The 24059-nt window shown below is 39.2% G+C and overlaps 1 protein-coding gene across 4 annotated transcripts in view; it reads left to right on the plus strand.

Annotated features, from left to right (window-relative positions):
- The window catches only part of SEMA5A (semaphorin 5A), a 512129-nt gene that overhangs the window by 168657 nt on the left and 319413 nt on the right, over positions 1–24059 (plus strand). For 3 of the 4 annotated variants that reach the window (XM_050794063.1, XM_050794064.1, XM_050794065.1), the window contains one exon: positions 2524–2724. In XM_050794063.1, the coding sequence (XP_050650020.1) occupies positions 2601–2724 (124 nt within the window). In that variant the 5' untranslated portion in view covers positions 2524–2600. Of the gene's footprint in view, positions 1–2523; positions 2725–24059 lie in introns of those variants that run through there. The other variant, XM_050794066.1, reaches the window with a different exon arrangement.

The raw sequence follows: 24059 nt of genomic DNA on the forward strand, positions 1-24059 counted from the left end.
AATTTAAATTATCATGTCTTATCCTTCTTCCCCATTTGGTTGACTCAAAAAATACAGAATGTGAAATTTGATACACCCTCAAATCTATGTTTTCTTTGTCTTGAAATCTCACCATTTATTCAGGTGGTAAGCACTCCTTTTTAAAGAAGGCCTCTTTCCTTTCTTTCACTTTCTTTACTGGGACCCTAATAGCGTCCCACCTCAGTTTTCTCTGGATTTTCTTCAATTCCTCTCTCTTTTATGTATGTATTTATTAATTACTATTTTTATATTTAGAGACAAAGTCTTGCTCTGTTGCCTAGGCAGGAGTCCAGTGGCACCTTCTCAGCTCACTGCAGCCTTGAGCTTCTGGGCTAATGCAATCCTTCTGCTTCAGCCACTCAAGTAGCTAAGACTACAGACACACACTACTACGCCTGACCAATTTTTATTTTTATTTTTTGTATCGACAAAATCTCATTATATTTCCCAGGCTGGTCTCAAACTCCTGACCTCAGGTGATTCACCTGCCTCAGCCTCCCAAAGTGCTGGGATTACAGGCATGAGCCACCATGCCTGGCCAGGTGTCTTAAACTTAATGTGCGCGCGCACACACACACACACACACACACACACACACACACGATTCTAATCTCATCTAAACAAAATCCCTCTGTTGATTATCCTATTAAAATGAATGGCATCACAATCCTTGAAGTCACTTACATTATCTGCCTTAAGTTCATCAGTGTCTCTTTGCTCTGTGTTCCCAAAATTTAGCAGATTATAACAACCACTCTTTTATTATATTTTACATTTGTGGGGTCAGGAATTTGGGCAGTGCTCAACTGAGAGATTCTTTTGCTCTCATAATATCTACTGAAATTACTCAGTGGGTTTCAACTTCACTCATGGCTGGAGAGTTGGGCTCATGTGTGATCCAAAAACTGGAGCACCTAAACGTATTCTCTCTAGCATGGCCATCTCAGTGTAGTTGGACTTTTGACCTAGTGTCTCAGTGTCTTAAAGAATGTGTTCTAAGCTGCAGGATGTAGCAATTGCCAGGCTTTTAGGGCCTGGGCTTGGAAACTAGCACAAGATGACTTCTGTTGTATTCAAATGAGCAGAGCAGTCACCGAACCAACCCAGATTCTAGGTGGAGAACATAGCTCCACCTCTCAATGCGAGGAATGCCAGAATCTGTGGCCGTCTTTAATTTGCCGTAGTTTCCTTTACCCACAGTCGTCGTGTACTGTGTTTGCCTTTTTATTCCCATTGACACCACCAAAGTCACTGCTTCATTTATTTCTCTTTTTAACAACTGTAGTGGCTTCAAATTGACTTCTCCATTTCTATGCTCTCATCTGCCTAATTTCCTAGGTACATTATTGTGATAATGGCCTTATTAATATTAATAAGATCTTCTAACATTAGTATACTACGGTAGCTTGTCGCCTGAAAATAAAGACCTCACACCTTAGTGTAGTTTGCCTTCCAAATCTTAACCTACTCTGTAAGCTCTTCCCAATGATTGCCTTTAAATTTCCTGGATCGAGTATGGTACACCATTCCTAAAACATGTTGCATACCTCTTCCTCTTGCCCCTCCAATGTGCCTTTTCATTCTCTTCCCTGGGGATGGAATGTCATTCTAGAAACCTCCATCTGTTGAAATCCTCCTTATCCTCCAGCATTACACTCAGATTTGAGCCCCTCCATGGACCCGTCATAGATCCTTCTCTGTAGCAGTCGCACTCTCCCTTGACTCCCACAGCACTCCCGTTCTTTTTAAGATTTGCTAACAGCTTGGATCATAGTTATTTTTACAGGCTTATATTACTTTAATGCTTGTTAATCATTTAAATTGTTCATAATCTTTAAAGTTTCCCGGCATAGTACTTTTATTTCACCCAGTAGGTGCTCGATATAGATTTTATTTGATTCACACTTGATCTCTAGCCAGATACTTTGCAGGCAGATTATCTACAATTTTAAAAGGTTATCCTGCGTCACAAAATACAGAATTTAGCAAATCGTGATGATTTTTTAAAGTTGCGTAGCATAATATTCATCAGTTTATTGGTAAAAGACAACGGCCATGGCCTTCTTAAAAATAAGTCTTTTAAATGTTAAAAAGGGATGGGCAGGTATTTGTAGGGTTTCCACATATAGACCTGTGTTTGCGCAAAGGGTTAGGACAGGTGGCCAAGGGAAATCCAGCCAATCACATCTATTAATCTACATTCCTTAGGAGTGAGTGTGATGACAATACTGCTTAAGCTTGAGCATTTCTCGTTTAAAACAAATGGGCTATATCATGCAGTTATGGGGAGAATGAGAGGTCTGTATTGAGATACACACACTCACGCATGTATTCATACAGCCTGGGATATGACATAGACAAAATATGCTGGTCTGAGCCCTCCAAGCTCTCCTCTAGCTCAACAAAGTGTAACCTTAATGTTAGTGAGGGAGTTTTACCAGAAGACCACCCACCGGAAAATGAACTCATGGTCGTCTGATTCTTCTCTTTTGTGTGTTTTAGGCACTTTCCACACATGAGGGGAAGAAGAGCTTCTGTTTAGAAGACACGAGCCCAGAGTCAGAGGCCCCTTGCCCACCATGAAGGGAACCTGTGTTATAGCATGGCTGTTCTCAAGCCTGGGGCTATGGAGACTCGCCCGCCCAGAGGCGCAGGGTACGACTCAGTGCCAGAGAGCTGAGCACCCTGTCATCTCCTATAAAGGTAAGGGACCAGCAAGCACTGAATGCAAAGCCGTCATCTAAAGGCACATTCTGTATTTAGTGATAGAAGATAATAGAGCAACACAAATGCTGTATAATCCAGTGATTCTGGTTTTAGACATAGTTTAAAATAAAGGTAAAAATACAAAAACCTCTATCATTAGAATTTCATATCCAGAAACTGATCACTACCTCAAGAGGGATCTAAGACAGGGATTACCAAGGTAAAAAATCTCATTGTTTCTGTTCACCTTTATTTAACAGGTACTGCAGGCCTCCTAAGTGTTTGAACCAAAGGATAAAAATGTGACCATAACAATAACAACAAAACTAAGGAAAGCCTAAAATTTTTCACTATGACATTTTCCTGCAATGCGTTAGTCTAGCCACAAACTTACCCCTTTGTTTCTATCTAGCATTGCATGGCAGCAGAATTGATTTAATGCCCCACGTATCTCTATGGATTGGTGGGATTACATAATTAATCTGTATATCCACTCATTTATTCTTTTATTCATTGAAATTTATTTAAGGTCCTTCACATCCGGGCACTCAAGCATTCAGAGTGGAAAAGAAAATAGACTTTGTCGCATTCATGGCCCATCCTCATCCTTTTTCATCTCAATTTCCACTCATGCTTCATCTCACATCCACTAAATTATTTTGGAGGAAATTTAAAAAAAATCAAATAATTTTATCCATTAGATTTCAGTTTATAATACTCAAAGATAAGAAATTCAGTACCATTATCACAACAAACAAACAAACAAACAATAAATGATTTCATGACATCATCAAGCACCCAGTGGGCATTGCGAGATCTTTCATGGGTTCATAAGTACTTAGGCATCTTTTGGCCACTTAAGTCAAATCAGAATTTAAGTGAATTCCACCCACTGCCATTGGTTGGTATATTTCTTGAGTCTCTTTTAATATTTTACTTTTATTTCATACCCTTTGCAAATTACAGAAACCAAGTTCTTTGTCCTGGACAGTTTCCCACAGTCTGGAGTTTGCTCATCGCATTCTGATTGTGTGGTTCAAATATTCCTTTTTCCAAAGAGGTCTGTAAATTCCTAGTAATCTCAAGACACCTGCTGAGATCCAGGTTTGGATGTTTTTGTCTTGACTATATCATGGGTAGTGCTGTGTACTTCCTTCAGGAGGCAGAGCATATCCAGCTGGGAAATGATCAGTCATTGATGATCAGTGCCTCAATCTACTGATTCACCGATGAGTACACAACTGGGATTTTCTCATTTTATTATTTTGCTTGTTTAGTGGTTAGAACACTTCTATATAAACTGTATTTCCTTCCTCAGCTATTTGAATATCCTGAAGGTACACTTTATGCAGGAAAGTCAAAATAAATGGTCCCCGCCCCCCACCCATTTATACTTTTATTTTTTAAAAATATACAAATATGTTGGTTCTTTAATATCCCAGAGGTCATTCATTTGTCATCCAAAGGGGATGGATAAGATGTTATGTTTGCCTTTTTCTTATTTTGATTATTAGAATTATTATTAATACACTAATTTTTACATATTTGATGGATTTTAATCCATGTAGCTTACATCCTTGTACACGGTGAAGTGGTAGCATTTTAAGCCCAGAGTAACCTCTTGAGAGTGGCTTCTGGATTCTTCTGACTCCATCCAAGTCATCTTTGAGAGCTTCTTTGCTCTCTGGGTGTCAAGATGTTCCTATTCCTTTTACCTATTTCTTTCCGTAGATCTGGGAATCGCTCATTTCTGGATGCTTTGAGCACCAAACGTGCCCACAGGTCTTCTCAGTGGACAGTGCTAAGAAAAGCATTTTAAAAATATACCATGAACTTCTCCTGGTACTTACAATTCATCTCCAGGACTCTAGGGTCTTTGTTAACCTTTCCCATCTCAGTGTTTATTTCTTCCTTGCACAAAATCTCAAGTCTCTGCAGACCAACCTAATTATTTTTTTGCCTTTTTCCTTTAGTACACACTCAGTCATTTTAGAATAACAGCTCCATGCAACCCTAGTTGTTTTTGATTATTGAAAAATCTTTAAAATGACTTTTTTCTCTCTGTTTTTTTTTTTTTTTTTTTGGTCCTCACAGTAAATATTTCACTGGAAAATTCTAGCAAAATTACTGCTTTAAAATCAGTAGAAATAATTTCTTTCTGTGTGGTTATGGCACCAACCCAAGACCCAGTTACTATCATTTGTTTAATTTTTCTATTGATTTTTAGAAATTCTTAAAATTGACATTAAGTTTTTATGCAGTGTTTCAAAGTCAAATTATTGAAGCAAAAGGTGTTCAAAGGAATCTGACTTCACTTCCTCTTTTCTTGATCCTATTCTAGAACTCTTTATGCATTTAGCTATTTACCTATATTTTATGGGTTAGGCTACTTTTGTAATAGAAGCAAAGCAACACACACACACACACATACAAATATATATTTATATTATCTTTTCTTTGATGAAAGGTGGCTATTATATAGACTTGTCTCTGTGTAGCATTATTTTAACCTAATGGTATATGCTGGAGCCTACTCTCTAGTAGAGATTTATGTCATTCTTTTTTTTTTTTTTTTTTTGTAGCTACATAGCTTCCCCTATGTGATGAGCCCTAACCTAATCAAAAACTCCTTATTGAGAGATGCTTAGGTTATTTTCTGTCATTTGTGACCATGGATAGTGTTTCAGTGAGTAGTGCCTCCTGTAAACATTATTTAATATTTTTGCAAGTGTACCGTTGAATGAGATTATTAGAATTGGGATTTCTGAGCCAAAGGGTGAATGCGTATGTGGTTTTGGAAATGTTGCCCAATTCTCTTTCATAGAGGTTGCGCCACTGTGCATTGTAGTTGCCCTGGATATGAATACCTGTTTCTCTGCCGCCTTTCCTGCAGAGTACACCATCAGGCTTTGGGATTTGGACAAAACTCAATGCATAAATGGCATCTCAGTGTATTTTTATTTGCATGTTTTTAATTCGGAGTGAACATTCAATGAACATTTAGGAGAAGCCTGTTGTGTACAGGGTCTTTGCTAGATATTGAGGAGATCAAGAAGATGCTCAGTTCCTATTAAAAGGGTTTAGACTATTTCTAGCAATGGGAACCAAAAGGGCCATTGCATAACATTCTGTGAAGGGTCCTAACAGGTGCCTGCCTATGTTGTGTGCTGCACAGCCTAGGAGAGGGGGCTCTAAGCCCACATCCTGGGCTGTAGGATGGTGGTTGAGGAAGGTTTCTAGGATGAAGCCATGCCAGAGTTGCATCCCAAGTGATTGTTAGAAGGTGTTTACAAAATTTGTGAAAGGAGAAGTTTCCATGGAGAGGAAAAGAGCAAGTGATAAGCCCTGAAGTGTGAGAGGAAACGCTGCAGGTCCTGGCAAGCCTCACGTACAGGAAGTCAGGACATCTTATTTTAAGATACGGAGGAGGAGGTAGAGGGCATGAGGCTCACATGGCAAGTGGGGATTCAGAGGTGCCTGGCATTGGAAGGCATCTAAACAAGTTTATCCTCTATCTGGAGGATGACAACGTGCTGTCAGGAACAGCCCATTCTGAGGCTGCTACTGAGACCAACGGGAGGAGGAACTGCATTAAGGGAAGGGAGGCAGAAATGTAGAGAAGAGGTGGATTCTGGAAATTGGAAAGGAGTGTGGTTGAGGATTCAGTAGATGCAGAGCAGGAGCAAGGAGAAAGCCCTGACTGCAATCCCCACATTCTTGGCTGTTGATTCCATATAGAATCAAGAAGAGAAAGCAGATATGAGGGGTGTGGTGATTTTAGATGGAAAAGGCTGAGTTCCTGTGAGCCACCAGATGGAATTATCTAGTTGAGAGCAAGCCTTCCTGAGAACCAAGAAAGGGGATATTTTCAAGAGGGCGGTGTCCAGCAGAGCGTGAGATACTGCAGAGTGTTCAAGGCAGGTGTGTGCCAGAAGGAAGAGTGACACACTTGTCCTGGTTTTCCCAGGACTTTCCTGGTTGCTTCTGTTCTGGAAAAGCCAGGACAATTGGTCACTCTGAGAAATTCTGTCAGCAGCACTGTATTAGCTGCTTAGGGCTGCTGTAACAAATTACTACACACTAGATGGCTTAAAACAACCTAATTGTCTCTTCTCACATTTCTGAAGGCCAGAGTCCAAAATTACGGTGTTTGAAGGTCTGTGTTCTCTCTGAAGGCTCTAGAGAAGAACCATTCTCTGCTTCCTCCTAGCTTCTCATGGTTGTCAGCAATGTTTGGCATTCCTTGGCTTGTGGATGCATCACTCCAGTCTCTTAGTCTGTAGTCTCATGGTATCCTCCCTCTGTGTCCCTGTCTTTTAGTCTTCTCTTTTTATAAGGACATAAGTCATGTTGAACTTAGGGCAAACCCTAATCCAGTATGACCTCATCTTAAACAATTCATCTGCAAAGGTGCTGTTTCCAAATATGGTCACATTCAGAGGTACCTGTGGTTAGGACTTCAGTATATCTTCTGGGAGGACACATAAAAGGCAGCATTTATCAGAGCAGTTTCACCGCAGGGTTGGAGGAAGAAACCGGATGGTGATGTGTGTGGGGATACATCGAAGGTTAGGGATGATATGATAGATATAAGGAGAGAAGAACTCATGTCAGCCATGCAGGGACATAGGGCACAACTTTTAAAAGAGCATGACTTAACCATCCTCAAATGGTGATGGGAAGGAACGAGGTGAAGGAAGAGGCTAAAGAGAGAGGAGGGGGAAGATGATTGTTTAAGCAGAGACCCCGGTGCTGTAGGAGGGGATAGCAACTGGGAACAGGTGCCCAGTTAAGTTATAGGAAGCCAACTCCACCTCCAGTGAGCCTGGAGGGCAGGAGGCCAAAGCACCCAGGATGCAGGAAAGCTGGTGGGTGGGGGTGGATGCAGGAGAGGAAGGAGTTCCTGAGGATCTCTGTCTTGGCTGAAGAGGAGTAGGTAGGTCCCAGGCCAAGAGAACAGGGCCTTAGAAAGGAAGTGCTTCTCTGAGGAGAGAATAAAACTATTTTTCACACACACACACAAAATGTCGTGTGATGTTATGGGCCCACTCAGGCCTTGAAATGGCTCATGTTACAGCTGAACAAGTGGCCTCCGCAACTCCCCATGAACACTTTTTTGTAAGGCACCATTCCAAGAAACTTTGAGAAAGCAGGATGAGATACTGACCGGGGGAAATAAAGGAAGAACCAGATAATCTTGACTTAAAATTCTGATTTCCATGCATGTTTAAAATACCATGATTTAATATTATGCACTGGAGGCTACTGATGAAGAACTGGATGCTAACAGAATGTCTTCATGGAACTTAGCATGTTCTGTCACAGTCTTGATCTGATTTACCTGGCTAGGCAGAAGATGCTGGTATAATCTTTTTTTTTCCAGCGTCTGTGAAGTATTTGCCACTGCAGGCTCCTCCTGTCTAGTGGAGTTCATTGCACAACACACTTTTACAACTTGCTGTGTTTGCAAGGTTACTTGCTTGACTGTATTTTCTGGAGTATTTATCCCTGATTGTGCAGTGGCTGCTAAAACACCCTGACCCATTACAGACGCACCGTTCAGAAATATGTCCTTGTCATTTGCTCAAACGTCTATTCCAATAAAGAGGGAAAAAAATTGTGACCCTTCAAGACAGCGTGTTTCTCAGCATGCTTACTGATTCTCAAAACCATCTCTGAAATTAGTTTTAAATGTTTAATGTCTACTTAAGGCGATGTGCCATATTCTGCTTTTGTTTGTTTATTGATTAAAGTTTACTCAGTATGCTGGCTATTTAGAGAGCAAGCTCCTGTTATAGGAATTGGTCTGTGGGAAGCGATTTCACATTATTCACAAAGAAAGACCACCAGTGATGTGAGTCATGCTGTACTTTGCTTGGGTCCTTCATATGACTGATTTGGAGGCCTTTCTTCAGGCTCTTAGCTGGCAGCATTTAGCATTAATGCCTAAGATTACTCCTGCCTGCAGAATCAGGCAGGGCCCTATTGATTTCCATTCCCAGGTCCCAGCGATCTTTAACTCCTTGATGTTCTTGTAGAGTGTCCTCCTACTTATGGGTTTATTGATTGGCCTGAGAATTGTTCTGAAACTCATGGAAGAGCTGCATGGACTCATGATAGAGGATTTGCAACATTTAGCTCCAGTGCCTTGGGAAAGGCATGGAGGGAATTGAGATGACTGCTCCAGCTTGGGTCATCACCGGGACTGGGCTGGGGGTTGCACTTGGTTTTCTGCTGCTTCCCTAAGGATCTTGGGTTTTAACAGCTGCCTTTATCTCCATATATAGTCTTAGGTGATTGAAAAAGCAGTGACTGAAAGTGACCAATTAGGATTTTAAACTTGGGTTTTATTCCCGTATCACAGTATGAATGATTATTTTTTCATGGATCCTATATTTTCCTTTCAAAACGTATCATTATATGACGTTATATTTATGTGTGTGTTGCACGCATTGCTTTGTTAAATGTTGACAGGAAGAATATGTGATATGTTTTGTAACTCTGAGTTGGCTCTTTTTCACATTCACTCACTGTGCCCCCAGCCCCTCTCCCAGTCTAAGGAAGCTCTTTCTGCCCTTCTCGAATGTGGCCATGTGTACATTACATGTTGTCATCATAACTGCCTTTCTTACCTGTTTTCCGGCCTCCTGTCACTCTTCCCTTGACCCCTGTGCTGTCCTGTGGGCCACTGGCATTGTTCAACCTGCCATCTGCTTCTTCTGTGGCTGGAGAAGGCGTAACATGGGCAGTGTCAAGCACAACAAACTGTAACCTCTCAGAAAATGAGGGAATGCTGGATGAGTGAAGGAGATGTTTCTGTGCTAGGCTCCATGTGTGTCCACAGCTCCATGTGTGTGACATGACTCCACGCATGTGTGTCTCATGGCTCCATGCATGTGCCGTGGTCCCATGGGTCTCTCACAGCTACATGCATGTCTCATGGCTCCATGCTTGTCTGTGATTCCATGCAGATCCCACAGCTCCAGGCATATCCATGTCTTTATGTGTGTCCATGTATCCCTGCATATCCCCATCCCTCCATGTGTGTCCACGGTTCCAGGCATGTTCACAACTCCATGTATGTATGTCCCATGGCTCCATGTGTGTCCCATGGTTCCACACATATCCCATGGTTCCACACATGTCCACATATCCTTTCTTGCCCCATGGCTCCATGCGTGTCCCACAGTTCCATGTGTGTCCATGGCTCCATGAGTATCCCATGGCTCCATGCATGTCTCATGATGCTCTGTTTCCTCTCTGGGTTTTGGCTGTCTGGTGTCTAATGCACCAAGCAGTTGTGCGGAGTCATGGTACTGGCTGAGTTTAGCCTCTTCATTAGGATACAGCAACCTCATTGTCACAGGAGGGGCTGCAGTAGAGGATTCCTTGTGTCCCTCTGAGATTCCAGAGGTTTCTGAGTCTGAATATATAAATCTTGGGTAAAATTGCTTCCAGTATCTCTCTGTTCATCTAGTCTCAGATCTACCACTCTGACCTTTAGAAATCATAAATGTGTGTGATTGCATGATAATGTCCTACTTTCTCCAAGGAGGAATTAAGAACATTTATTTTAATTAGAAACAGATAGCATGACATTATTTTTAATATTTAGTTTTAATATTTTCATATGAATCTGATTAACATATAGGAAGACACTGCTAATTGTTGAAAACTCTCTTGAACTCAACATTTTCTCTGTAAACTAAAATTTACATAAACCAAGTGTGATCTTCACTTGTTTCACTATAGAATATGACTTATCCTCCTAAGAGTTTACTTGGGGAGGAAACGTGTTGTTATGGATCCTTAAATATCCTTTGTTCCGTGAAAAATTTGTCTTTTCATTGTCATGCACATGACTGGATGTTTTATGTGATATAATGTCAAAATCATATTGGCAAAATATTCTAATCTATTTGCAAAGGAACCAGCTAAGGTATAACCACATTGCCTGCTTTTTACATTAAAAAATGCATTTGGGGATACGTTTCTGATTTTAAAGTCTGTTGTCAGTTTTCTATCTGGAGAAATGAAATATTTTTAAAAAACCACTTTTCAATCCTGTAATCTAGGTATGTAATGATTATTCAGGAGTGCACAGAGATATTAGGAGAAAATGCTGCATGTAACCACTCTAAGTTATTAACAAAGAGAATTGGTTTTAATATGTAGACTGGGCTTTAATGTTGTTATTGATCTTTGGCTCATGAGAGCTGAGAGGGTCCCTGTTGTGCATTTTTATAAGCAATAATTAGACTCTGATGAAAATGGTTTATTGAGTTTTGAAAGTTATTAATAACTTTCAAGTTAGTTTTGCATTCTAGGGCCACTAAATAATTTTTTAAGATTGAATATTTATATTTTATCTTCAGGTAAAATTTCAGTTGTTTTTTGGTTGATTTGTCTCAACAGGGAGATAGTTTTTATTATTTTAAGTCTTTGAGTGGATTGCTTTATAAGTAAAGTTGTGCAATGTGATTGAGTTAACACTGGGAATAAGAATTTGTAAAGTTAGAATCCTGATTTAAAAGAGTGTTTCCATTTGGCCTCAAATGGTACGTTATTGTATTTTATTTATCTTTAAGTATATTCTAATCTTTCTAAACATTAAATAGGCAATTCATCTATTTCTCATACTGAAGGTAGATAAAAATCCCTATCTTATGTACAGAGGAAGAGTTGGAGATTAAATGTGGGGTGAGTAACGTTTTAATTAGGCAGTATTTTTCTTGGATGATGTTCTCCTGTCTTCTCTTTATATCAAAACAAGGTAAGCCACCTTGGTTACATTTGGGAGACAAAGCTTATGCCATCTGCAGCGGACAGCAATGGTGGTATCTCTCTGTTACCAGCACAACAACAACAAAAGAGTGCATTAAGGTTTCCAAATATTATTTAATTTAGTTTTGGATTTAATCAACACTTTAAATTTGTATTTTCTTGAATCTTTTTTATGATTGACTAAAGAGGGGCTGGGAGGTAATCTCTAGCTTTAGGTGGAATTATTCTTTATCTTTTGCTCTCCCAATTCCTTCATATGACCCAGGGGCAAGTCTAATCACACATGTTCCATGAGTGAGACAGTGTTCTTATTCACAATGAAGGGCCCTGCCAGACTCATGCTGTCATCCACAGTGATGTTGTGTGCTAAAGCACCAAAATGAATGGATTCCTCTAATCCCCACTGTAAAAAGTCGGGGTAACAATATTTGACCCATCCTACCCTGAAAATACATCTGGGTATGCCTTAGAGAGGCTCTAAACCCTGTTAACTAAAATCAATGAAGCAAGACCCTGACGCCAGGAACAGCTGAGCAGAGTGCTTATGGCAGCTCTCAGAGGTGATTAATGATTGTCATTCTCATTTGTATGTTTGATTTTTTGTGCCACTCAATTCTCTGGCTTCAGCACACAGCATTACTTATTTAAAGATGAAAGCAGAGGTCCAGTTCATTAATAATTTACTCAATATTTATTAAGTGCTTATTATGTGCCAGAAATTGTTTTAGTTACTAGGGTTACCCCAGAAAGTAAAACAGAAATAAATCCTGGCCCACACAGAGTTTACATTTTATTAGGAGAATCAGATAATAATAAGATATAGACATGTAGTAGAATTGGTTACATAGTGATAGGGTTGAGGAAAAATAAAAGGCAGGGAATGGGTTAAGTGAAGGAAGGGGTTCGCAACTTTCATCATGATAACGAGGTATGCTTCTAAGCTCCACCGCTGCCTTTTCTTTTTAGTTTGTTATGCAGGGAAATGCTGGAAGACCTACACTACAAGAACTCAAAACAATGATGTAACTGCATGAGGAAAACTATAAGGCAATGAACAGAAAGCAGAGATCAGAAATAGGCCCACATATACATATATATTGTCAATTAACTTTTAATGAAGAGGCTATGGTAAATCAATGAGGAAATGATAGTCTTCAACAAGTAGTACTGGAAAAATTGTACATCTCTCTGCAAAGAGTAAACTCTAAATATTGCTTCACACAATATACAACAATTAACTGATAGGGATGATAGACCTAAGGTTAAGAGCAAAAATTTAAAAACTTGTGGAAAGAAACATATAAGAAACATTTCCAAGTTTGGATTAGGAAAGATTCTTTATTTTTTTATTTTTATTTTTATTTTTATTTTTTTGAGACAGAGTCTCGCTCTGTCGCCCGGGCTGGAGTGCAGTGGCAGGATCTCAGCTCACTGCAAGCTCCGCCTCCTGGGTTTATGCCATTCTCCTGCCTCAGCCTCCCGAGTAGCTAGGACTACAGGCGCCCGCCACCTCGCCTGGCTAGTTTTTTGTATTTTTTAGTAGAGACGGGGTTTCACCATGTTAGCCAGGATGGTCTCGATCTCCTGACCTCGTGATCCGCCCATCTCGGCCTCCCAAAGTGCTGGGATTACAGGCTTGAGCCACCACACCCAGCCTAGATTTTTAGCTAGAATATGAAAAGCACATACCAGAAAATTTGATAAATTGGACCACATTCAAAATGGAAAGCATTTTCTCTTCGAAGACACCATTAAGAAAATGGATAAGCAAGCCATACACTGTGTGGGAATATTTGTGAAATATTTGATATACATACACACAAAGAGAGCGATACACACATTTACCATATGTATATGTGGTCTTGTGCCCAGCATATATAAAGTCTTAAACTTAAGAAAACAATCTAATTTTTAAAAAATGGACTAGAGATTTAGACATACAACTGCATTATGAGATACCTCCACACACACTGTAGACTGACTAAAATTAGAAAGTCTGACAATACCAAGTGTTGGCAAGGATATGGTACAACTGGACCCCTTGTTTTTTTGTTAATAATGCAGGATGATGATGCATGATAATTCAGCCACTTTGGAAATGTGACATTTCTTCAAAAGTTACACATATACTTACAGTAAGTCCCAAAAAATCCACTCCTAGGTATTTTCCCAAGAGTAATATAATATTGAATAATGTCTACAGAAAGATTGTATCCAAGGGTTTATAGAAGCTTTATTCTTAAAAACTCCAAACTGGAAACAACCCAAAACTTCATCAATGGAAATGGACAAATTAATTATGTAAAATGGAGAACTATTGGGCAATAAAAAGGAAATAAACTACAAATACAGAGACTGAGCTGGATGAATCTCAGAGTATCATGCTAAATGAAAGATTCTAGATACAAAAGACTATGTATTCATTATCTCATTAGGTGACATTCTATGGAAGATAGAACTGTAGCAGCAGAATACCTATTAATGGCTGCCTGGATACAGGGTCAAGGAGGAAATTGACTGCAAGGTATATGAGAAATTATTTGAGTTGCTGCAAATATTTTATATCAAGATGAAGAGGTGGTGACAGGTTTTATACATTTGTTAAAAGTCATTAAATTTTACATTTAAATGAGTAAATATTATTCTATCTAAATGGCACCTCTATGAAGCTAATTTTAAAAATTATGTTAGTCCCAACTCAAATGAAGATTCATAAACTTGTCAAGAGTGTCGAATCTAGCAATCATATTGCTTTAGAAATAGCCTGAATTTGTTAAGATACAAAGCCACATCTTCTTGAGCATCAAGTCCAAGCATTATGCGAGAACTTTACAATGCGAAAGATAATTCTGAATAATATGTTATGTAAGATTTAATAAGACCTAGGTTGGCCGGGCGCGGTGGCTCAAGCCTGTAATCCCAGCACTTTGGGAGGCCGAGACGGGCGGATCATGAGGTCAGGAGATCGAGACCATCCTGGCTAATACGGTGAAACCCCGTCTCTACTAAAAAATACAAAAAACTAGCCGGGCGAAGTGGCGGGTGCCTGTAGTCCCAGCTACTCGGGAGGCTGAGGCAGGAGAATGGCGTGAACCCGAGAGGAGGAGCTTGCAGTGAGCTGAGATCCGGCCACTGCACTCCAGCCTGGGTGACAGAGCAAGACTCCGTCTCAAAAAAAAAAAAAAAAAAAAAAAGACCTAGGTGTGTGTATGTATGTGTACATGTTTCAGCAGAATACTTAAAATCCAAGATTATCTTTAATGAAAATCCACCATAGACTGTGATTTAGTCCATTTTGCATTACTGTAAAGGAATACCTGAGAGTGGGTAATTTATAAAGACAAGAGGTTTATTTGGCTAACAGTTCTGCAGGCTGTACAAGCATGGCAACAACATCTGCTTGACTTCTGGTGAGGCCTCAGGAAGCTTTTACTCATGGCAGAAGGTGAAGGGGGTGTGGGCATATCACATGCCAAGAGTGGGAGCAAGAGAGACAGGGCAGATGTCCCAGATTCTTTTTTAACAACCTAGATGTTACATGAACTCATTACGGCAAAGAGGGCACCAAATCATTCATGAGGGGTCTTCTCCCATGTCCCAAACACAGCTCACTAGGACCCACCTTCAACATTGGGGATCACATGCCAACATGAGATTTGGAGAGAAGAAACAACCAGACTATTTCAGACCGTTTTATCAGTAAAGTTTTCCTCCCGAAGTTATGTTAAGGGCTAAGTTCATGTTAACTTGGCATAAGAAAGCTAATTTATTTAACTCCCAAAGGCAGTCTTCGGAGGAAAATTTCTGATGTATGCATGCTTTCAGAAGGTGCCATCACATTTGAGAATTGTTGACTTTCAGATGCTTTTGAATTTAAGTGATAAAAATACTTTTCGAAATTAATAGATATTATATTACCATGCAGAGGAAATGAGAGAGATACATATTTAGCCTGAGTAGCTTTTGTAGTAATGCATGCAATTCTTCTTTTACCCTTTCAGGGTGAGTTTTCTATAGGTGATCCTTCCCTTCTTCCTGTTCCTATAATTAGAAACAGAACAATAAGCGAACTCATGGCTATAAAGCAGTGCTGACCAATAGAACTTTCTATGATAATAGAAATGCTCATATTCTGTACTGACAAATATGGTAGCCATTAGCCATGTATAGCTGTTGAGGATTGAAATGTTACTTCTAAAGTAATAAATTTTAATTGTATTTAATTTTAATTAGTTAAATGTAGTCATCTATTGCCAGTGTCTACCAAATTGGATAGCACAATTATAGACCTTTGCCTTCCAGCACTACTTAATGAATATCGATGTAGGCTGTTCTACTCAGAGACTCATGTGCCTTGACCTCCTCTCTGAGTCAAATTTTTTAGAAAGCATCATGGTTCATGTTTAAAGAATACTAGACTGGGAAAGGAAACCTGTGCAATTGTTGCGACACTGCTGTTAACTGCTTCTTTGATGTATAGAAAATCTCCTATTGTCTTCTATTTTGATCTCAATTTTTTCAAGTGAAAAATGAGCCTATAGGGCTATTATATCTAAGGTTCCTAACACATTGATTCTATTGCTCTTGAATCTAGGGAAACAAAGGAACATAAGGGACATTTGGGACATTCTTTATCTCTTCAGGAAAATTCCCTCCTTCATCCTCAAACAACAACACAATAGAATTCTTTATTGAATTCTTTATTGAATTCTTTATTTGCAAGAGCAAAATACAAATGGAGATTTCTGTTGACATTATTGACACTGACATTTTTATCACAAGTATTTAGTAGGAAAAAATCAATATATTTTATTTCAAGGATGGTTTGACCACTAATTTGCATACATTTCCACAATTAATTATCATATAAAGAGATTACAGCCATGTTCCAATTGAGAATTCCATTGAGAATTTGCACTGCTTCACTACCTAGAAGCAAATGATTCAGAGATGAAATATTAACATATATGTTTTAAGTCATCAATGCAGTAAAGTTTAGAAACCCTTACTCCAAAAGCTCACTGGCTATTAAGCTAGAATATCCATTAGAAATATTTTGACTTCAGGTAATAGATAGATAGTCTAATAGTGGTTTATATCATAAGGATGTTCATTGTCTCCTAACTAGATGCAAAGAATAAGCAGTGCAGGGCTGGTTCAGAGCTCAGCAGCGGCAGCAAGGACCCAAGTGCTGTCGTTTTGCTCAGTCATCCTCACGGGGTTGGCTCTTGCCCTTGGTTTTTATTTCATGTTAGGATGGCTGCTGGCAGTGTTCAGAGACAGGCAGTAGTGGGAGGGTGGGGGTAACTGGCTTCTTTGCTCTCTGCTTAGTATCAGAAATCAACAACAAAAGCCAAATCTTACATAGAAGCCATGTGCAGAATTGTTTTCATATGAATGGCCAGAGCTATTTGTGTGGCTGCCTCTAGGTGTAATTGAAAAGGAAGTGTCTGCCAAGGGGGAATGGAAAAAACCACTATTTAACTCCTGAGTCCAGCAGGCCTGGGACCAGGATTAGGTGAGTGAGGAACTCGTCTTGGGTACACTATTTAAATGGTGCTGAAACACTCAGTAATCAAGAGAAATAATATACTAATTCAATATTTTAAAAAGGTATATGAATGCAAAAAATCAAACAATGATGAACAGCACTCTAGATTTTAAATAAAGACAGGATCAGTACAGTCTCTTGCGGAGCCCCTTTGGGGCTCCAGGGTCTTTATTCAAAATGTTGATGGTGTGCTCATCCTGGAGTTTTGCATTAATTTAGACCTTTAAAAATTATATTAAAGTACTATTTATCTTGATTACTGAATTTTTTCATATCCCCTGAAATTTTACACTGCAAACAAGGTACTTACTAGCCTTGCCCTTGCTCCAGCCCTGATTGTTGAACAAAATCAGGTTCTGTCAGCAAGGAAGGTCTGTACTAGGATAGTTTAGCGTGTCTCCTCAGCTGTGTTGTCAGTTCTGTATCTTTTCTAATGCATCTGCCCACAGAAATGGGTATCCTTATATATGTGTCATGGAATATGTCTGTCTCTGCTGTGATAAAACCCTGAATAAATGTATACTCCATCTTCTGCTTTCCACAGGGCTCTCTCTGAACAATGAGTACTCAATACATGTTTTATTGAATAACTGAACAGAAACTCTTCTGACAAGAAACAGAAAACCCTTGCAAATTATTCCCAATCAAATCTGAGATACAAAGAAGAAAATAAATTAATTCCTCATTTTATGTATTTTTTGTATTTTAGAAGACATTTTATTGAATGACTTGAAATTTAAAAATATGATTCACAACAGGTTTGGAGGAATGGAAGGATGTGTTGGTGCTTTTTATGCCTTTTGAGATGAGCAATGGAAATTTGACTCTCTTTGGGAATAGCTAAGTATGTTTTCAAATAACTTACGTTATAAAATTGTAGAAATTATAATTAAAAATTATGAAAGCTAGTGCAGAATAATTTGTCCTTAAAATTTTAATCTCACTATGTCTCTGGTCTGATTAAATAATATTCTATATTGATAAGCTGTTTATTTGAAAACTCTTAAGCTTTTTTCTCCTCAAGAAGCATGATAAAAGCAAGCCATCTCTCATTGGGAAAAGCTTTAAAATTCTATTAGGATATTCCTTCTGAATACTAGCTATGCTCCTTCAGTGAAAATATTATATGAAAAGAATTTCATCTAGACCTGTGAAGCCTGACTCATATAGATATGTAGTAGGAATTACATTCAGGGCTATCAAATAAGTTTGTATTAAGGGCCAAATGCATTATTCACACCATTTATAAGATATAGTTCTTCACTCTCAAAGGTGTCTGCACAAAATTGTTCAATGTCTTCTCTGATTTAATTCAGATTTTGAAAGCTCATGTGACCTTCTAGAACTTCTCTCAGGCAATTTGCTTTTGACCCATTCCTGCCCCACCATATAATTATGACTAGTCTTTGGAATTTAGGGGAAAGAAAGAAAGAACATATGGAAATAATAAATTGACATAGTCGGTTGTTGAAGATGCCTGCTATAAGAAAAATTAACTTAGCAAGGAAAGAAACAGTGGGAAGATTATAGTGAACTTCGCATGTGTTTATCATTACTATACTTATTTCAGACTTCCCCTTCCTTCTGAGCCAAATTTGAGCCCTCCAGGTTTCTTTAGCAACTTTTTTTTAAAGGAGCTAATGAAATATTGTGCTTCTCTCGTGAACATCCTGCCTCATTGCCTGCCTACTTCCATATGCCCCATGTTTTCTGGCCACTTGAGATGCCTTTTTATTCTATTTTATTTTTCTTTGATTTAGTCATGCCATTCCATGAACTGAAAATAGTTTTTGCTACAACTGAGCAACTGACCCTTGGCAGCTCTGAATCTCTTGACAGAACCGTGTAACTGATGTTTAGGGGAGGCAAGAAATATAGTTGGATAATATTCCATCTGTGGTATATTTTGTAATTCTCAAAGCCTCCAGTTTCCTTTACCTCCATAACTACGTGGAGCTTAGGTTGATATCACCAAGAATTTCACACTCCTAGTGAGAGAAGGATATCTCCCAAAGGATGTGTAATTCTATTATGCTGCAATGCTCTTTCTGTGACTTCAAGCCAAGTGAAAACATTCACTAGTTCTGGAGGTACTTTTCAGCCAGTCTCACCATGTGACCTTCTAGAACTCTTCTCACTCAGGCAATTTGCTTTTGACCCATTCCTGCCCCACCATATAATTATGACCTCCCTTTCCTACTGCAGGAGGTGGGGGGTAGCAGCCATTCACTGTTTTAAGTGTAGATCCAGTATATGACCACATCTCCCTCCCTGCTCTGTTTGTTTTTTTCTTCTGTAGAACATTAAATGATTAGTGTGCATGGTTCAGACAGGAGCCATCTTCAGATGGAGTAAAACAGAAAAGATTATATCAGCGCTTTGCAATGATTTCCTGTGTGCTATATTTGCTCATGCACAGATTAGAAAGACTTATGCCTTTTATAGCCTGAGACCAAACTCCTCTGGTCACATAACCACACAAAGTAATGTCCGAAGAACCTAGCATGGTTATAAGATCTCATGAACAATTCTGCTTTTCTGAAATGTACTTTAGAGTCCTGGAATCTTTAATTACTGGATTTTCCTAACCCTGTTCGAAGAAATAAAAACTCAAAAGTAAAAAGTAAGATGCATTATAAATATTATGCTGAGATGAGGCAGTCCCTGAAAAATCCTGATCACTCGCTAGTGGCCAGGTGTGGTGCTGAATAGTTTCAGCCAGTCTGTTGTTTCTCATTTGGGCATTTGCAGATAGATGCTTTTGCACATAAAAAAATGAAACTTCTAGTTTAAGACTAAAGAGTTTCTGCTTTCAACTCAACTCCTAACCATAGAAATCATCTTACATTTGATATTCATCTAGCCAAGGGAACATGCTACAGAGGTTGGGAATTGTGTGGGCTGGGTTTCAAAACCATGGGCAAGTAGGTTAACTTTGTGTTCACTTGGGTTTTTATATCCTCTTTTTTTGGGATATAATTAATGGTTAAATAGTAGTTTAAATTATATTTTTAAATGCAGATGTAAAATTGAAAGGATGGACTTAAAACTACCTATCTTCCCTTAAGATTTAAAATGTTCATATTTATCAACATGAAAACACTGGAATAGCATTCAAACTAAGTGTCTCTGCCCACGTAGGGTTGGGAGTCTGTTAGGAGTTGGTCTATTTTGCGGATCTAGGGTCCAAATTCTGTCACTGATTGTTCTGCTGACGCGCTTAGTTCCATTCATTGTTTCATTAGTGTGTACCCTTTGCACACTACGTAGGGTAGTATTTCTAGTTACTCTGGAATTGAGGTGAAAACATAAAGAAGATAGTTCTTTTGTAAGATTTCCAGCAAAACAGTAGGCTGAGTTGATGGGATAGATCTCTTACCCTCATATAGTGGCACTAAAAAAATAGAGAACGTCCCCAAAGCAAGAAAGGGACAGTTCCAGGGGACAGAAATAAAAAGAGAGGTCAAGTCTGGAATCCTCAGTAGGAACCCAAGTTGAAATGTCTCTGGGGGCTGGGGCTCATAAACATGCTCAGGGATGGGAGAAGCGGGTGAGGCTTGAGTCTGATGAGCAGGGAGGCCAGAAACTGAATCCAGAAGCCACAGTGAGCTGTTCTACCTGCAAAACAAAAACACAAAAAAACTGCAGATTCGCCCCTCAGGACGAGAAGACGAAGATGGCTGTGGATGGACGTTGTCTCATGAAGAAGACACTGCGCCTCTAGGTTCCCACGGGGCGCCCAAATAAGAACTTTCCTTGCCAGCAGGGTCCTGAACACCAAATCTTCGAGTTTGAGTGCGCCCTCTAGTGTTCATGCCCATGGCAGTGTTCTCCGTTCCCGGATTTGGGGCTCTTGTAAACACAGCTTTTTGGTGATGGTGAACTCAAGTCAAAGGGTACACACTAATGAAACAATGAATGGGACTAAGCGTGTCAGCAGAGCAATCAGTGACAGAATTTGGACCCTAGATCCGTGAAATAGACCAACTCCCAACAGACTTGAAGGTGTTTAAAGAGATACATATGTAAAGAGCAATTACTTTTGCACCAACCTAGTAGCATCAATAAGGTCAGAGCAAGAAATCATGATGTGGATGAGAGAGAGTATAGATGTAGTGAGAAAGAGCATTATGAGGTGGAAGAAAATGCTGAGGAAATCTCTTAGAAGGTGATGCATGGAGAGGAACGGATTAACTCACATTTAAACCCAGAGTAAGACATTTATTATTTATCTAGAACTCACAACATATAAACATATATGTGACTCAGTCCTACCTCACAGGAAAAATGGAGGTGCTGCTGGTATAATTTTCATCACTTTCCCTCCTTTCCGTATAACAGAACCATGTATTCGTCTTATTTTTAAGGAAGAAAGTAGGTGATGCTGCATAGACTTGAGTTTTTGTGGTGGTGGTTGTTTGTGTTTTTTTTTTTTTGAGACAGAGTCTTGCTCTCTTGCCCAGGCTGGAGTGCAGTGGCATGATCTTGCCTCACTGCAACCTCTGCCTCCTGGGTTCAAGCGATTCTTGTGCCTCAGCCTTCCGAGTAGCTGGGATTACAGGCGCCCGCCACCTTGCCTGGCTAGTTTTTGTATTTTTAGTAGAGACAGGGTTTCACCATGTTGGCCAGGCTGGTCCCAAACTCTTGACCTCAGGTGATCTGCCTGCCTCAGCCTCCCAAAGTGCTGGGATATCAGGCATGTGCCACTGCAGCTGGCCAGACTTGAGTTTTTAAAGGGCAAGATTTCTGTCTTATTTATTTTTGTGCCCCAAACAAATACTTTATAGATCTTGGTGGAGAGAATGACTATATATTTAATCCTTTGCTGTTAAAGAACTTAATACTCTCTCCCCTAGGATGAAGAAGATAGAAAATCAGGCATTCAAAAGATAAATCATGGACTGATAAATAAAATTATAAAATGAAAAGAATCATTTGTGTTTCTTGCTTTTCCTGTCTTAGAGCTCTAGTTTTCTTGCATGAATAATGTAAGTAATAATATATGGCTTCAGGGATTTTTCAAGGATTCAGGAATGTGTACGTAAAATACCCACTGTGTTGCTCAGCCTAGTGCTGAGAATATTGTATGCACCCAGTGTGTACTCTTATGGGTGTCATTATTTTCATTGCTGTTTTATTATTTTCACCATCATCTGAAAACGTATTTCCAAGAGTGTGTACTAAAGCTTCGTTTTCTTTTGTAAGCTATTGTATTGTTATAAAAAGCAAGGTACTGGACTTAATAAAAATTTATTTGCTTTGGGGGACACAATTGAGATAGTCCTTTCCTGCGTCTCTATCTCATAATCTACTCTCTCTTTAGAGTAGTGTATATTTTCTCAATTATATATATTTTGAAAAACACCTTTACTGATTTTTACACTATTAAAAATGTCTCTTTTGTGATATCTATCAAATTTCTTAAGACTCTCACTGCTGTATTCCATCAGTGTCACCTACGGAATCAAATCCCATCCCTCTGGAGAACACTTGTATACATTATCTCCACAGGTGTGTGCATACCTGATGCTAACTTCTGATTAATGCACTAACAGTACAGATGAAGTAGGATGACCCACTGCAGAGGTTAATAGTGGTTCATCTAGTGAATAGTTCATTGAACTATGCAAGAGATTCAAAGGCTGTTGCTGAGAGATAATGTCACAGTTGAAATTCTTGTTTATCTTGAATTTAAAAACTAAACAAAACCATGTCTATATTTCTCATTGTATTTCTATAAAACAAGGATAACAAAAATTTTTAAATCTATTAGACAACCTTAGGAGAATCAACCTCCTAGTGTTGTCAGAGGAATAATTTTATCAGTGCAGTTCTGAATTCTAGGTCATTCTACCTCTTCTGCCCCAGTGGTTCTTAATCTTCAAAACTGGATGGACATTTTGCCTTTAAAGGATAATATTTTTTCATAGTTTTTTGTTTCTTTGTTTTTCCTCTGTAAGGAAATACTTATTTGAGAGTTATGCTAACCTGAATACTTGATTGCCTAACAAGTTAGCATGGAGTGGTGGCAAATATAAAGACGGGATTGATTGGAATTGGTTAAATTTTGGCTTAAAAAAAACCCGGCAAAATCAGCTGTAGAGGAATAGTTATTATAGGTACAAAAGTTACATCATGACCTTCAGGAAAGGAAGGACTGACTCATTTCAGATTCCCTAGATGTCTAACCTATCATCAACTCAGCTTCAGTTTGGTTATGCAAGGAAATTCCTTCTCTGGCCATTCCTTTACTCTGGCTACTATGTTATAAAGGGAATCTATTGGATAAAGACCAAGCCAGGCTAAGCATAGCAATGTCAAGTTCCAACAGTGCCTCACAATAGCAATCCAACAACAAATGCTTACTGAGTGCCTTACATACAGTATACCATTTAGTCTTTATAAAAGTTGTATAAAGTGACCATATTCCCCCTTTTATATAGCTGAGGAAAAAAAAAAACTAAGGAATTTAATTAACTTGTCCACGAACCCATGGTGCTTCTGGAACACAGCAGAGGCTAGATTCCTGGCCTGTCACACTGCAAAGGCCAGGTTCTCATATTCTGCAGCCTCTAGCTGGTCGGGGGAGGAGCTGCTACTGTGGTGTTCCTGCCTTGTGTGCGTGTCTATGAGTGTGTGTGTCTGGTTTGGTTGCTGGTGCTGAGGATTGGGGGGCCTGCCTGAGAGCGGAAATGGGCTGAGTCCTAATTAACATGTATGTGCTCACCTTTTTCACTTTGAATTTTTCCATAGCCCCACATCCTACTATCTTTGCAAGAGGGCTCTGAACCAGTGCTTTGCTCCTTGAATCAAAAAGTTTTGAGGGAAAATTATCTCATCATGTACCTCAATGCCTCAATCTAGAGCCTCCTTTTCTAGATTCCAGGCATATTTATCATAGCATAGAGGACAGGTGTACTCCAAATGTAGTTCAAAGAACTCTCTCCTAGCATCCCAAGCTTTGTCTTATTTTCCAGCTTCATTTCTTTCAACATAG

Source organism: Macaca thibetana, chromosome 6 (genome assembly GCF_024542745.1).
Source record: "Macaca thibetana thibetana isolate TM-01 chromosome 6, ASM2454274v1, whole genome shotgun sequence".
Classification (NCBI taxonomy): domain Eukaryota; kingdom Metazoa; phylum Chordata; class Mammalia; order Primates; family Cercopithecidae; genus Macaca; species Macaca thibetana.